Genomic DNA, 14,848 nt, shown 5'->3' on the forward strand with positions numbered 1-14,848 from the left:
AAAGTAATGGAGATATTTTGCTTCGTATCAGAGTTGAACCCTAGTAGACAAACATAATCAAGAGATTAATATGTTCAAACATTCTCGTCTGAATCATTCTGTTTTATGATCTGCAAAAGATCATAAACACAAAGCTACAGCTGCAAATGTCATCATCTGCAGACAAACAATATTTTTCTTAAAAGTTAAAAGTTTGTTGTACTAATTAGCAAGCTAGCTGCTGGTTAATTTGTGTCTGGATTGATGCAATCATTAATACTGAGTTAAGCATTCAGATCTACATTAACCTTAATGCTATTGAAAAGATGCAGAATGCAATTGCTGACATAACACCTCATTATCTCTAAACAAATCAACAAAGCACACTGGCTGTAATGGACTAAATAAGTGTTTTGTTTTTTTTTTTGTTTGTTTTTTTCTTTTTTCTTTTTTTTTTAGTTTTAAGGTTTAAGTGCAGCTTATCATTTTCAGCAGTTACATAGCGTACTTTAAAACAACCACTTCAATACCAGACCAATACCAGACCCCCTATGAACCAGACCTATACCAGACCCCACAATAACCAGACCTAGACCAATATCAGACCACCTAAGACCCAGACCAAACTCAGATACTAAGTTCATGAGAATTACCAGACCCCCTAAGACTAAGACCAATATAAGACCCCATAAGACCCAGACCAATACCAGACCCCCTAAGATGAAGACCCAGACCAATAGGAGACCCCCTAAGATGAAGAACCAGACCAATAGGAGACACCATAAGATGAAGACCCAGACCAATACCAGACACCCTAAGATGAAGACCCAGACCAATAGGAGACACCCTAATACCCAGAAAAATTCCAGATCCCCTAAGACCCAGACCATTATCAGACCCCTGAAGGCCACAATTCAGACCTGCTGGACCAAGAACAAGGCTTACCATTATAATTAATTTATTGTAGTATTTATCAAAAAAAAAAGAACCATTCATCGAACTTAATAAAATTGAGGAAAACTTATCCAAAAAATCAAATTAAATATGTTCAACAAAAAACAAATTTGGTTGAATGGATTTAATCAAGTCTTGTACGAACTTCATTTTGTCACATCTACTAGATAAAAATGGTCAAAGTCATCATCTTAATTATATTGAGGTAACTTAATTTTTACAGTTTTCAGCTTTTTGCCAGATATTTGTTATTGCAAGTGTAACAAGCTGCAAACTTGCAGTCTCTGCAATAGGAAACAACATCTTGCAGATGGTTTTTAAATCAAGCATTTCAACCATGCATGCAGAGTCCTAAACACACAAACCACAATGACCGTGGCCAATGGTTGTGGCCAATGAAAATTCTTTAAGTTATTTCTAAGTAATTTATATTTAAAATTGCTTAGGTACATGGATCAGACAGACTTCTATTCTACACATTTTAATTAATTGCATGCAATGATATTAGCTTGTGACAAAAATGTTCAAGAATTGTCTTACATTAGCATATTTTAAGCAACACAACAAGGAGCAAAAAAAATAAAATAAAAAAAATAAAAATCTATTTGTTGAGTGCTGAGCCACTTAGTGTAATGGCTAAGTAGCTGTTCAGAGACCTGGAATTTTTGTTTCAGGTGAAGATACTGTAACAAAATGTGGTTGCAGTACTGTAATTATCACCTAGAACACTGGAAATAGGTCTTGTCTGAGACTATAAACTGAGACCAAGATCTAGACCAAGACACTGAGTAAAAAAGGGCCACACCAAGACCATGATTATGTGATCTTGAAAGGTCTCAAGACCAAAACCACAAGATTAAGATTTCAACTCTGCAGCTAAAGTAAACCACCAAACTGCAGTAAAGTAAATACTGTAGAAAAACCTTCAGCAGATTGTTTTTAAGTCATCTTGGCATCATTTTAATGCATCTATGTTCATAAAATCACAATGAGGTCTCTTTAAAATATCAATTGTTTCTCCAAAACAACAAAATAACATAGAAATCAAACTATAAGTCTTATGACTAACTGTAAGACTGAAGTCTTATGCTTCTCATATTTTTCCCCTGAAAAAAGACCCCAGTATTGTGTACCATCTAGTGTTTCAGAAGATATCTTAACAATATCACAGTCTGTGCTCAGATTTGCCAAGATACCAAAGTCTGCAATCAAAAGTCAGAGATTTCAATATTAACTCGAACGTAAAATGTTCCTCTCTGTAACCATCTAAACCAGAACCAGAAATATGGCCATCGCACCCATCTCAAATCCAAAACTAAACCTAAACTGATCGGGTCACCCAAACCAGCTCATTATCGCCCAACAGAGTGTATTACACAGAGTACTACGCATCCACCTGTCAACTTCTACAGTTCAATTCACAGTAAACGCAAACTATCCAGAACACATCTTTATCCACAATTAATAAACTAACTGCCAAGCATCCTCAGAGATAAGAAACCTTTTGTCACGTTTTTGTTTTCAAAAGCCTCGGAACATGGCCACACCTAAGCGACACAGTGGATGACGCTCTAGATCAGGGGTTTTCAAAGTGTTAAACAGTAAGCCCCACCCTCTCAGTCTCTTATTGATATATATATATATATATATATATATATATATATATATATATATATATTATATTATTAAAAATCATCATATTTCAGGCGTTGGAGCAATTCACCAATAATGATCAATAACCTTAAATTAAGACTCATTTAGCAATGCGTCATACACCGGAAGTAAGTGAAGTAAGTATTCTATTAATAATATGAAACAGTATTTTGCATTATTTTTAGTAAAAAATAGCCTACCTGTTTGTCCTTATGGCAATGGGATTATTGACATTTTTTCACCTATGTTTGTGATAAAATCACATCACATGAGTCTCTATGTTAATCAAACACAAACACATGAAGACACGTCGACCTGATATCATTTTGAACGTCATGATTTTGTTCCACATTTTCGGATTTTCTGCGTCCTATATAAACTTGTCCAGCTATGTTTTCCACTGTGGTGACAGAAGATGAGAGTCGCAACAGATGTTCTTAATTGACCGTTTATGTCATTTGATTTGCTCACATCTCATCAGCGATCATCAGAATATAATTCTTATTCAATACAAATTTAACCATGTATTATACTGCATTTCTTGTAATCGTTACCGGGTAAATGGCGAGTTGATTCCTCAAACTCCGGTTGTTTCTTCCTCTAAATAACACGTCTACAGGAGCAGAATATTTGGATGAATGAACAAAGACAGAGCTATATGGCTTTATAATAGATTTGTGAGTGCACATGACTGGTTTGAGCATACACGCACTCTCTGAAAGAGAGCAGGGAGATTTCATAGAGCAGCGTATAGTAAATCCACGTGCGAGCAGAGAGATTAGTGCTCACGCAACCGGCACAAATGCGTTCTCCATGATATGCATTCATTCATGATATTTAACAGAATTATAAAGCCACAGAGCTACTGTCTATTAAGCTGGACTATGGTCTATCAAGCCATTTATCTTCAAAATAAATTTTTATTGTATTCATTTATTTATCTTTTGATTTAACTTGGTGAATTTATCATAATTCTCCGCACCTCCCCTGACATGCCCTGGCACCCCCCTGGGGAGGCGTGCCCCCCTAGATCGATGGCGGAATTACAACGGCGGTTAAAATAACACCTTGTTTTTGTTTGGAGCACTTAGAGAGCCATTGTGGCTGATGGGGGCTATTTAAAGAGCCATCCAATATGTACGGATGTCAGCGCTCACTGGCCATAAGTGCAATTGCCCATCCATTTGCCTGAACCTCTACCGAGAAGATAAAAGCTGCCTGTCACACAAACATCAGCAGGAAAGTTTGAAGATGAACCATGCAGAGAAAGTTTAGAAAACGCATAGTATGGAATACTACTATAAGTTCCTCAGGTATTTGAGTGTGTGTATTGGCAGCCCTGCTGAAAAAGAAACAGCGCAGAATGGCCTAAGCCCAAGTTGGTCCCCAAGCCTGGTCAGGATGATCTGGTTTGCTGGTTTTAGAGTGGTCATGGGCACTTGTCAGCTAACCTAACCCTAACATTGTCCAAGCTGAGAGACCAGCTAAGACCAGCAAACCAGCTCAGGCTGTTTTTATTTTTTCATCAGGGGAGTCAGCAGGGGTGTGTGTGTCTACACATCATAACTGCCATTATTAATGTAGCTTGATGGATTGAAGCTATAATCTGTCAAGAAATGAGAGAGAACAGCTTAAACTCTTTCCTCAACTCTTATATTTCAAGCCAAAATAAAACACTCAACTTGAGCCCCAGAATCCTCTTTAAACACATGCACACAGAGGCTGAAGTGGTTATTTTACTCTTGAAGACTCTTGTTGATCTTTCATTAGGATCAGAGTCAAGATTCACTATGATCAAGAGTCAGCTATCTCTACTCAGCTGTGTGTTTGCTTGCTGTCTGCAAAGACTTGTCTTGAAAGAGCTGTAATATGTAACTGATGTTTTACTTCCTCTGCAAGAGGAAATGCCCTCACTTTAGAAAACAACAAATTCCTTTTTTGCCTCTTTTATTGATCAGAACAGTGGAGGGAGGAATGGATTTGGAAATGCTGCAAGTCGGATTCGATCTAGCTCCAACCACTCTTGCTCTAAATGGGAATTAGCAGGAGTTAGGAGTTAGTAGGGATAATATTCAGTTTTTAATAAAATCAATGTTCTTGGGTTCTCAAATGGTGTAGGGTAAAGACACTTACTTTAGGAGAAAGAGGATAATAATCGGAGACTAATATAATTTTGATTTGGCAATCAAAAGTAACAGGACGGTAAAATAGGCACCAACTGGTGGAGATAATTCTTCCCTGTCTAATTACTTCTCTCTGGCTTCGTTCGAAATAGCGTACTAACATATTACTTTTTTTACTTCTACCGTTTATAGTATGTATAGTATGCACAGTATGTACATTTTCTGTATGCACTGAATACCTGGATGGCCTGCTATATTTGACTACTATAATTGTGGGGTATACAACAGAGTACACTGGAATATTATCTCTCATAAAGCAATTCTAGTATCCCACCTTCAATTTATAGTGTGACGAATGTCCTTGAAGCAGATAAATCTGCGATTTTGGACATCTCTATTTTGACTCATTATTTGATCAAATAGCCAGACATTAAGGCATTTTTACACAAAATTGAATTCAAATGCAAAATAACCATATCCAACTCCATGAAAATAACTAGATGCTACTCATATGCAACATAATGAGGTCATGTAACAACAATGTAACATGCTACTTTTTAAACATTTATCGTTGCAAATGCCTGCCGTTTCATTTACTATTTAAACAAAAAATAATATGCAGTACACAGTGTATACTGCACACTATTCAGTAAGTTGTATGTTAAAGAGCACCTATAATGGTTTTTAAATGTGCCTAATTTTGTTTTAGAGGTCTCATACAATAGATTTACATGCATCCAAGGTCAAAAAACACTTTCATTTGCTCATAATTTAAATTGCAGCATTTTCCCAGTGTCAAAAAATGACTCCTTCAATGATCCGTTCTAAAGGATTCATTCTAAACTCCTCCTTTCAGAGAGTCTACTCTGCTCTGATTGGTCAGATGTCCCAGTCTGTTGTGATTGGTCTACCGCTTACTGCAGTGTTTGAGGGCAGGTCAAAGCTGTTCGTGAGCAGCCAATGAAGACCAGAGGCGGGTTTTTTGTTACCAAATTACGTAGGTTAGTACTTTGATTTTTGAAACTTTGCAGACTTTTTTACATCCACAAACAGCTATATAACACACTACATGAAAGGTAATATTTGAAAAACCATAATAGGTGCTCTTTAAGTATTCCATTCCAAACATGGCCTCTTTTTCTCTCTCCACTTATCTGTCACTCTTTCTATTTATCTGTTCAGCAGGAATCAATCTAAGCAGCCTTGTGCTGCACTTATCTGTTTGTGCTCTGATTGATTCTGCTTGTAAGTAAAAATTTGATGCTCTATCTCACCTATTTAAAAGCAAACTAAAACATGGTCCAGCCTAAAAGGATTGGGAGTCCTGGTGTGTGTAAGCTGGCATGTGAAAGACTGTAAATATATATCAGAGTTGGGGTGTTCCATGATAGGCCATGCAATGCAGTAATTTCACTATGGGTAAGGAGTGTTCTTAGGTAATGACATGAAGCGAACAGCCTAAAACAGGGGTCGGCAACCTTTTTTTTTTTTTTTTTTAATTAAAGTGCCTTTTTTATTTTTCTTGTTAATCACTGTGCCAATGAACATAATAAATAGTTACATTAATTCATATTAATAATCGGGATAAACAATCTTCTGCCAAGTAATACAGTTTAAAGCCTAACTGTAAGCTGTTTGCGGTTGCCAAGTAAAATCTTAACTTAGTTAACATAGTAAACTGACAAAGTTAAATGAATATATGTGTGGTTACAGGTGTGCAATTATCTGCATTTTACAACAACTTTGAATGTGGCACATCCATTCAGAATTTAGAGTCTATCTTTTAAAAAGATGATTAAATAGCGAACAAGGCTGTTTGTGCATGTGTCTCTTGCTCTCTCAATGTATTACATTAAAAAAATTACACTATTTACACAAGTATGGTTTCAAAATGTTTCAAATGATGCTCATGAAAGCAACAAATGTCATGAGTATTTTATCTCTTAAATGTGGACCTTAACAAGCATTCCCTACAAACCTTTGATCCCAACTAAATCTAACATTTATATACTGTAACTCTGCTCTGCATAGCATCCCAGGTAATAATTTATGTCTCATACAGGGTAGATCAGCTTAAAAATACTTACCTATCCACAAACCATTAATTGCAAAACTCTTTCTAAAAATATAGTCTCTTTTGGTACTCTCTTTGCACAACATATATAATATCTCAATAATTAGGTAGCTGATAATTCACAACACTTGCTAAGTTATGCCTAAAATGCTAAAGATAATATATTGAGATACAAAATGGAAAATGTATTGATCTTACATGATTATGCTTAATAAGCCGGCAACATGAAAGGTCAAGTTCTGCAAATGCCTTAAATGACTTTGCTTTATCATAAACGGTTAAACATAAACTTTTGCCCATTACCCTGATTTTGCATTGCACAAATCTAATGCGCACAAGTATGAATGACTGTTTACGTTTTGAGGTCAAAAGCAGATAGAGGCTTTTCTGAATAAGCTGATTTTGGATAGCTACAGTATCAGCGTATTGCTGTTCATGTATACGTGCTATTATTCTATGCACATAGTTTAAGAATTAAATTACAATTTAACAACACATTTCTTTACATACATATTTTTACAAAAATGTTACTACATGAAAAATGACACATACTTCCACAAACATTTTTGAGTGATGATGCAAATTAATTGTTGATTCACAGTTTTGAATTGAATTATCGAAACAGAATCAAACTCTTAAGGATGTCAAAACAAGTATAATGGCACAGAAACTTAAAAAGTGCATTACACTCATCACAATATTGACTATGTTGCTAACATTTTATATCAGCAGCATAATCATTGCGAATATATAGTGAATATTCGATATATTGCTCAGCTATAGTGGTACACTAGGTGAAAGCACTAAGAAAGTGCTGATTCTGAAATGCCTATCTCTGCCAGCTTGGAGATGAAAAGTGTCTGGTTGACCGTGTCAAAATCTGCTTTCAGATGCAAAAGAATTAGCATGGAGTTATATTATGATGCTGTTGCTGACTTGAACACTCTGGTTACAGCAAAGAGAGAAGTTTCAGAAGGGTGACTAGCAGTGGTGGAAAAAGTACTTAATTTCCATACTTCAGTAAAAGTACAGATACCACACAAATGTATTAATTAAGTAAAAGTAAAAGTCATCCATTAAAAAACTACTTAAGTAAAAGTAAAAAAAGTACCTGGTTTTAAAAATACTTAAGTATCTAAAAGTAAAAGTAAATACTGCAAATTCAAATCTTCAAATCTTAAAAAATATGACCCAGTCATGTTGTTATATTTATAGCCTAATAATTGAGTCTCTTACAGGTAATATTGAATACAATAAGTGACAGTTCAGTGTAAGTAAAGCTTAGTTGCTGGTGGATAAGGACATGGCATTTTATTTCAAAAAATAGTTTGTAGCTTATAGTCCATGGAAACGAACATGAACAGCATATAATTATTTCAAATAATAATATCAATCATTGTATAATGTATAAGTTTAAAATATTTACTTAATGTATCCCTGAGCAATTTCGAGTTGAAGCTACCCTTTTAAAAAGTAGTTACTACACTACAAGCTATTAACAATAGGGCCTAATTACACTGACGTATTAGCTTTATTAAAATATATATATATCCTCCTTAAATACTGTGCACATAAACAACAAATGTTCATATGGGTAAACGTGTCAGAAAGATTGTCAAATTCCAGGACATTTTGGGAATGGAATTTTTTTTTACAATTTTATGAAGTAAAAGTTGCAACAAATTTAAATACTCAAGAAAGTACAAATTCTGAAAAAAGCTACTTAAGTGCAGTAACAAAGTATTTGTACTTTGTTACTTTACACCACTGGTGACTAGGTTTGACGCTTGACAGACAGGGATCGAGCAAGATGCTGTAGGTGAAAAAGGTTGACATCTGACTGATCTGAACTTCCAGAGTTATGAAGGGTAGCAGTGTTCAGTGACATCAGAGAAGTCTATATGGGCGAAAATGTCATGTTCGTGAAGACCATAAAGATGTTTTTGCAAACAGCTTTTTTCACTCAGATGACTTTCAGGAGAAATGAAGGCAATATAGACAAACATGTCTAAATGTGTCAGAAATAAAATAATGTGAGAAAATTATTCTCTTTTAAAACATAACTGTTTGTTTGTGTGTCTCACCTCATCTTTGTCTTCGACCTGAATGAAGAGAGGCAGAGCGAAGCCGACCTGGGCGAGCTCTGTGATCAGCACACGATATTCAGAGCTATTGAATCTGGGTGGATTATCATTTTTATCGATCAGCAGGATGGTGAAGGTGGTCATGACCGTGGCTGCTGAGGGTGTACGATCGTCATTCAGCTCTGTGGCCTATAGAGAAACATTAAGAGAGGCGAGTGGAGTATTTATGATGCAATCTCAGAAAATATTAAACCAACTTTCAATGTAAAAGGAATGTTTGGGAGTCTAAAATGTATATTTCCTATTGACACACTATAGCTGAAGATATAACTAACCATCTTAAGACAAACATCTTAAGTGCCTAAAACTTTTGCATAGTACTGTAGGCCCCCCAAAAAGTATTTGGACATTACAAAAATTATGAATTGCAAACAAATGATACTAAGCCTTTTTCAGAGCTAACTTTTGCAATTACTTTTAACTGATATCAAGGTAATTGGATATATGAAGTTCACACAGGTGTCCTAGCAGAGGAGCCTCAGGTGTAGTTCATCACTTGAACATGTTCTACTAACATTGGACAACCAGAAAGTGTCCAAATACTTTGTCTGAATTTCGAACAGTATATCTATAGTACCTAACAAACTTCTTTTTGTGAAATATTTTGCTAGACAAATTCGCTTGTGCTAACTTTCTTAAAAATCTATGCCACTTGGTTTGATATTTAGCTGTCTAATGCAATGACATGTAAGCATTTTTAGTGTAACTTAAGTGTCCGTACATTTTGGAGGCCACTGAATATCACATTTTGTGAAATATACAGTTGGAGCTTTGGTGCTGGGGAAGATTTTCAGTAAATAACGAATATGGTGTTTTCTTTTTTTTTTACTGTTAGTATATGGAAAAATGCTATGTAAAAATGGTAATTATGTCTTCCACAGACACATAACAGCATACAGGTATGGTACAACATTAGTGTGAGTAAATAAGCACAGAATCTTCATTTAGGATTGAACAACTGCTTAAAAAGGAGATATAAAAAGAGAAAGAAAAAGCATAAGAAAGATGAAGAGAGAGGCAGTAGGAGATAGGAAATGAGAGAGACACATGTGATAAAAGAAGAAAAGTGGCAGTAAGCAGCGTTAACATTTAGTCTTCAATCTCTTCCATTTGTTCAGCACGACCTCTTTATTAAATCAAAGGGGAGGATTCTGAGAGAAATCCCATGGTTCTGCGGTAAGTGGGGGCACATGGAGGCCAACGGAGGAAGACAGACACAAGCAATACAATTTAGGATAAACAAGTCTTATCGACAGCAAACAATTGCTCGCATTCACTTACTTCTTTTTTCTCTTTCTCTTTCATTCTCTCTCCTAACCTATTTGTACTACGGCCTCAGAATCAGACAGAAATAAAAATGAATAATGGTGTTTTAAGATGGAGGGATGCCAGGTGAATTGAGGATGGAGTTTGGGGCGATGCTGCAGGTCTAGGTTAGTCATGGAAATGTGCAGTTTAACACCCCCTTTCCCATCTCTTCTCTATCCATAGATCTAATGAATGCACTGACCTCCAGCCCGATGTACTTTAGCCTATCCAAGCTCTGTGAAGCTGAGAAATTAGTTTTATTACTTTTCACTCAAAATCAATAATGCCACCAATGAGAGAGAGAGCGCGACAGAGACAGAGAGAGTAATAAGGTAAAAGGGTAAAAAGAAAAACATAAAGGAGCTGAGACTTGGTATGGTGGAGAGTGAAATAGATAGTAGAAATCTATAAGTTATGAATATTTTGGGAGATTTTTAATGCTTTCGCTTTTTTTTTTGAGTAGCACTTTTTGTGGTGATCATTGATTTCCATTTAGAGAACCACAGCTGCGGTTTATAACAGCAAAGAGTACATTTATGAAAGTGTCAGAATGGGAATGTATATAATATTACGCAAACAGAGAAAGAGGGACCAATAATCAGGAAATAGCTACAGTAAATGTAACTTCTGTATTGTAATATTGTGAGAAGAAGTCTATGCAAACAGCGCCAAGATACTAAAGCAATCAAGAACAACAATTATATGTCAGAATTACTGTTCTAAAACAGATAGTTCTGGTTCCAAAATTTTATTGCATGAGGTGTTGTAAAATTGCTGATTTCTGCATACTTGTGACCGCACATCAGGTATATATAGTACAACAGTCTGGTTTCTGAAGCAAAACCCCCTTTAATTTTTTCCATAGGTGAATTGATTTTTAATGATAGCTTTTAAACCTTTTAAGACAGACCTACCATGAGCTCCAAGGTTGTTAGTCTATGGTATATGCTTCCGTTGAAGCCATCAGTCCATGTTATTTCAATGTATTATTTTTTTTTTTTTTTAATTATGTTTAATAGCGGAGTTCCTGGTGAAGAACTACACTACCCATGATCCTGAGGAGAAACGCTCCACAAATCGAGTCAGTGTCCCAACACTTTTAAACTACTGAATACATCTGAATATTCTGCAATAAAAATGTAAATATTGTTTATATACTTATATTCAACAACTTTAAATCAATAATTTTCCATTTTTCCATTTTTTTAATTCGATTATATCATTCGCTGTCTTTTTGTATGATTTTCCAATACTTTTTTGCTTCAAATCATAGTGTGTAATGTTGTGATTCACCTCGGAGCTGGTTGATTTGGTTTATGTCTTAGACCTGTTTTATGAAGGATTTTATGAAAAGCCTATAGATAAAATGAATGGGGAAAATACTGTACTTCCAGGACCCCGGTGGCTGAAAAAGTGGACGGGCACTGTTGCACTCTATTTATTCTCACTATTTATTATTGCTAGTTGCTACAGTATGTTGCTTGTAAACTGTGAACACAATACAGTAAGGCTAATTAAGTATATTACTTGGCAGAAGAATCACTTTTTTCTGATTATTATTAACTAGAATAGAAAAGTTTGTCAATGCAAACTTTGCATAATGGAAAGTTAAAATGTTTTAAAAAGTCTTGAAGTTTGATTATTATAATGGATTAACAATATACAGACAGACAGACAACAAGCAGGATGGATGGATGGAGAGAGGATATGTGGTCTTTATTTAAATTATTTCAAAGGAATTAAGTTTGTTAAGTTGTTATATTAAAAGTTCTCTAAACCAAAGTCTGCCTGCCCTTCTTTCTCTTCTTTCAGGGGCCTAAATGCCTCTGCTAAACTGAGCTCTCAGAGATGGAAAGACAGGAACAAAGCGTTTCCATCGCTCAGGTCTAAAGGGGCATTACAACATACATACACTCCTCCAGCATTTGGCCCTGGAACTGTCAGCGGGGCACTGAGATAACGATGACATGACACACACACAGATACACACACATTTTCTCTCACATGGTTAGTCTTCCCCACAGGCTGAGAGAGGTGTAATAGATTTGTGACATTACAAAAAAATTCATTCATCCATACATCACCAAAAACCCTCGAAATACACAAATACTACACACAAGACTGCTTCTCATTTGAGTGTGATCTGATAAAATGATAACACTTTATAATAACTTTAATTAACATTATTACATTTTATGTTTTATATATATATATATATATATATATATATATATATATATATATATATATATATATATATATATATATATAATGGATAGTTGTTCCTGGATGCCGATTTGTCAATGTTATCATGGATGGAATGTTGCACTGACCAGTCAGCATCCAGGAACATCAACGTTGGGCCATTTCATGTCCAAGGGGTTGTTTTTTTTTTATCAAAACGAGTGATTTTAACTTTTTTCTTTTGTTACATTAAGGTCTCATTAAAACTGAAAAACTTGAAATTGAAAGCGTTTCACCAGGCCTTCATCATTTATCTTTGGTATTTTTTAAATGCCTTTCATGTATAGATTTTCCTATTTTATCCTTGTCCCAGAATTTCAATGTTAAATCCATTGTAAAAATACAAATTATTGCATGTTTACAACTTTGATAATCCTAACAAAGAGTGAAATAAAACAAACCATTTTAATATTTATTGTGTGAAAACTATTTCTATAAATGTTTCCCCACAGTTGTGATGTCATTTCCAGCACACCAAACAATTTTTGTCCCCAATAATTTTTTCAAAAGTTAGTGTACTTGGTTACCCGGTAAACAAAAATGTCGGTGAAGAGCATGCATGCCATAAAATATGAAACTAGTAATGTTTGAAGAAAACAAAGAAAATTCAATGTAAATATCACTTGTGAGCAGAGTATTGGGGCGTCATTCCAATCAAGCTGTAATTTTAATATAATTTAATTAGGCATATTTAGGATACACAAAATGTTAGATATCAATTTAACCTTAGTTAAGAGTGTTAACTTAGATAAAGTTACATTTACCTAAGTTAAGAGTGTGAATTTGTTTTAAAGAGAAGTGCTAAAAGTCCCCAAGGTTGAAGAAACACCCATACTATATATATGCCCATTTATGTAATGAGTGTTGAAGATTATATTTAAAGCTTCTGTGTCAGTAAGACCTCTTCACACACTGATTCTAATATGCTCAATATGGGTAAATGGCTTGATACATTACAGTCACAGTCTGCAAACATTTACTGTAGAATCAATATCGAATTTGGCAGAGTTCCCAGTGAGTACAGTACTGGGGACCAGGAGGCTAACCAGAACTCCAGCAGAGGACAATTCTTGTAGATCCTAGAGATATTCTCTTAGTAAAAATCTAGATTTTAGTAATGCATATCGTTAGGCGTTGAAAGCCTTATAATAAAACGTATCAGAAGTGGAGTTGAGAATTGCTTGACCAAATCCTTTAGTGAAATCATATTACAGCTCAAACACACTTGGTATGGCTTCATATGAGCACCCCGCCTCATCTAGATTTGAGTCGCACCTTCACTGTGATGGTGAATCCGGATGAGTAAAGCGGGTTTTCCCGGTCCAGCTGTCCGCTTACTGTCAGCGATCCGCTGATGTAGTCCAGAGCAAACATGCTGTTGGTGTTACCTGATTAAAAGAATGAAATTGAAAAGTCAAAACAGGGACAAATCAGAATTTATTTCAAACATTTAAAGGCACCATTTGGGTCAAAACTTGTTTTTGTTTGCATTGAATACTGCCATATTTAACCCAAAAGTTTGTGCTCTGATTGCACTTTGACTATTTAGCTTTTCACATTTTAATTATTGGTTGGTCATAATTGTAGAGTAGTTAAATATCTGAGCCTAAACACAAAGGTTGTAGGTCAAACCCTCAGAGGCAATCTGTGAAGTGAGTTACCTTATTACAATTCTGCCCTTGAGTAAGACATCTAACCTCAGCTCCAGAAGGGATTGTGACTCTCATCTACTGTGATTTTGGGGTTTAAAGGAATTAATCTTGTCATTCCTCTCCTGGAAATTAGGACTGCGTGATATGATGATATATAGATAGTGTGCAATGGTAGAAATGTTTCAAATAGTTGAGATTTCGCTATATACCAGAAGATATATTTGGATGTGTGTTTGAAAACCCTTTTGTAATTACATATTGTGACACAGAAGTTACACTTTACCTTCAACTTATCATTAACTCATAATTTACCCTCATGTTGTTCCAAACTCATTTGACCCATTTCTTCCATGTAACACAAAAGAAGACGTTAGGCAGAATGCAAGCCTCAGTCATCATTCACTTTCATTGGGATCTCAAAAACTTCTATCATAAAGAGCCTCCTAATCATTTTAGGATTTTTGTACACTTTAACAGTGTTTAGGTCAACAAATATCCTCCTATAAACCGCAGACTTGGACAAAGTAAGAAAAAAATAATGCTTCCTCTTATGCAATGCATTACAGACAGCAAGCGTGTGCTTTGGAAGTGGACCTGTCCCTGGTCTGGGATAGGAGAGAATAATATCTTCAGACTCTGGGAAGAGCTGTACTGTTAAATAATCCGTTACTCCTGAGATATCATGCTGGTTGTGGGTAATTAGTTCAGTGCTCAGAA

General features: G+C 35.3%; 1 protein-coding gene across 1 annotated transcript in view; it reads right to left on the bottom strand.

Annotated features, from left to right (window-relative positions):
- The window catches only part of cdh23 (cadherin-related 23), a 340,743-nt gene that overhangs the window by 135,733 nt on the left and 190,162 nt on the right, over positions 1 to 14,848 (bottom strand). Inside the window, exons 10-11 of the mRNA XM_051648347.1 lie at positions 13,755 to 13,867; positions 8,868 to 9,056 (exon numbers count right to left, since the gene is read on the bottom strand). Of these exons, the coding sequence (XP_051504307.1) occupies positions 8,868 to 9,056; positions 13,755 to 13,867 (302 nt within the window). The remainder of the gene's footprint in view (positions 1 to 8,867; positions 9,057 to 13,754; positions 13,868 to 14,848) is intronic.

Source organism: Myxocyprinus asiaticus, chromosome 21 (assembly GCF_019703515.2).
Source record: "Myxocyprinus asiaticus isolate MX2 ecotype Aquarium Trade chromosome 21, UBuf_Myxa_2, whole genome shotgun sequence".
Classification (NCBI taxonomy): Eukaryota; Metazoa; Chordata; class Actinopteri; order Cypriniformes; family Catostomidae; genus Myxocyprinus; species Myxocyprinus asiaticus.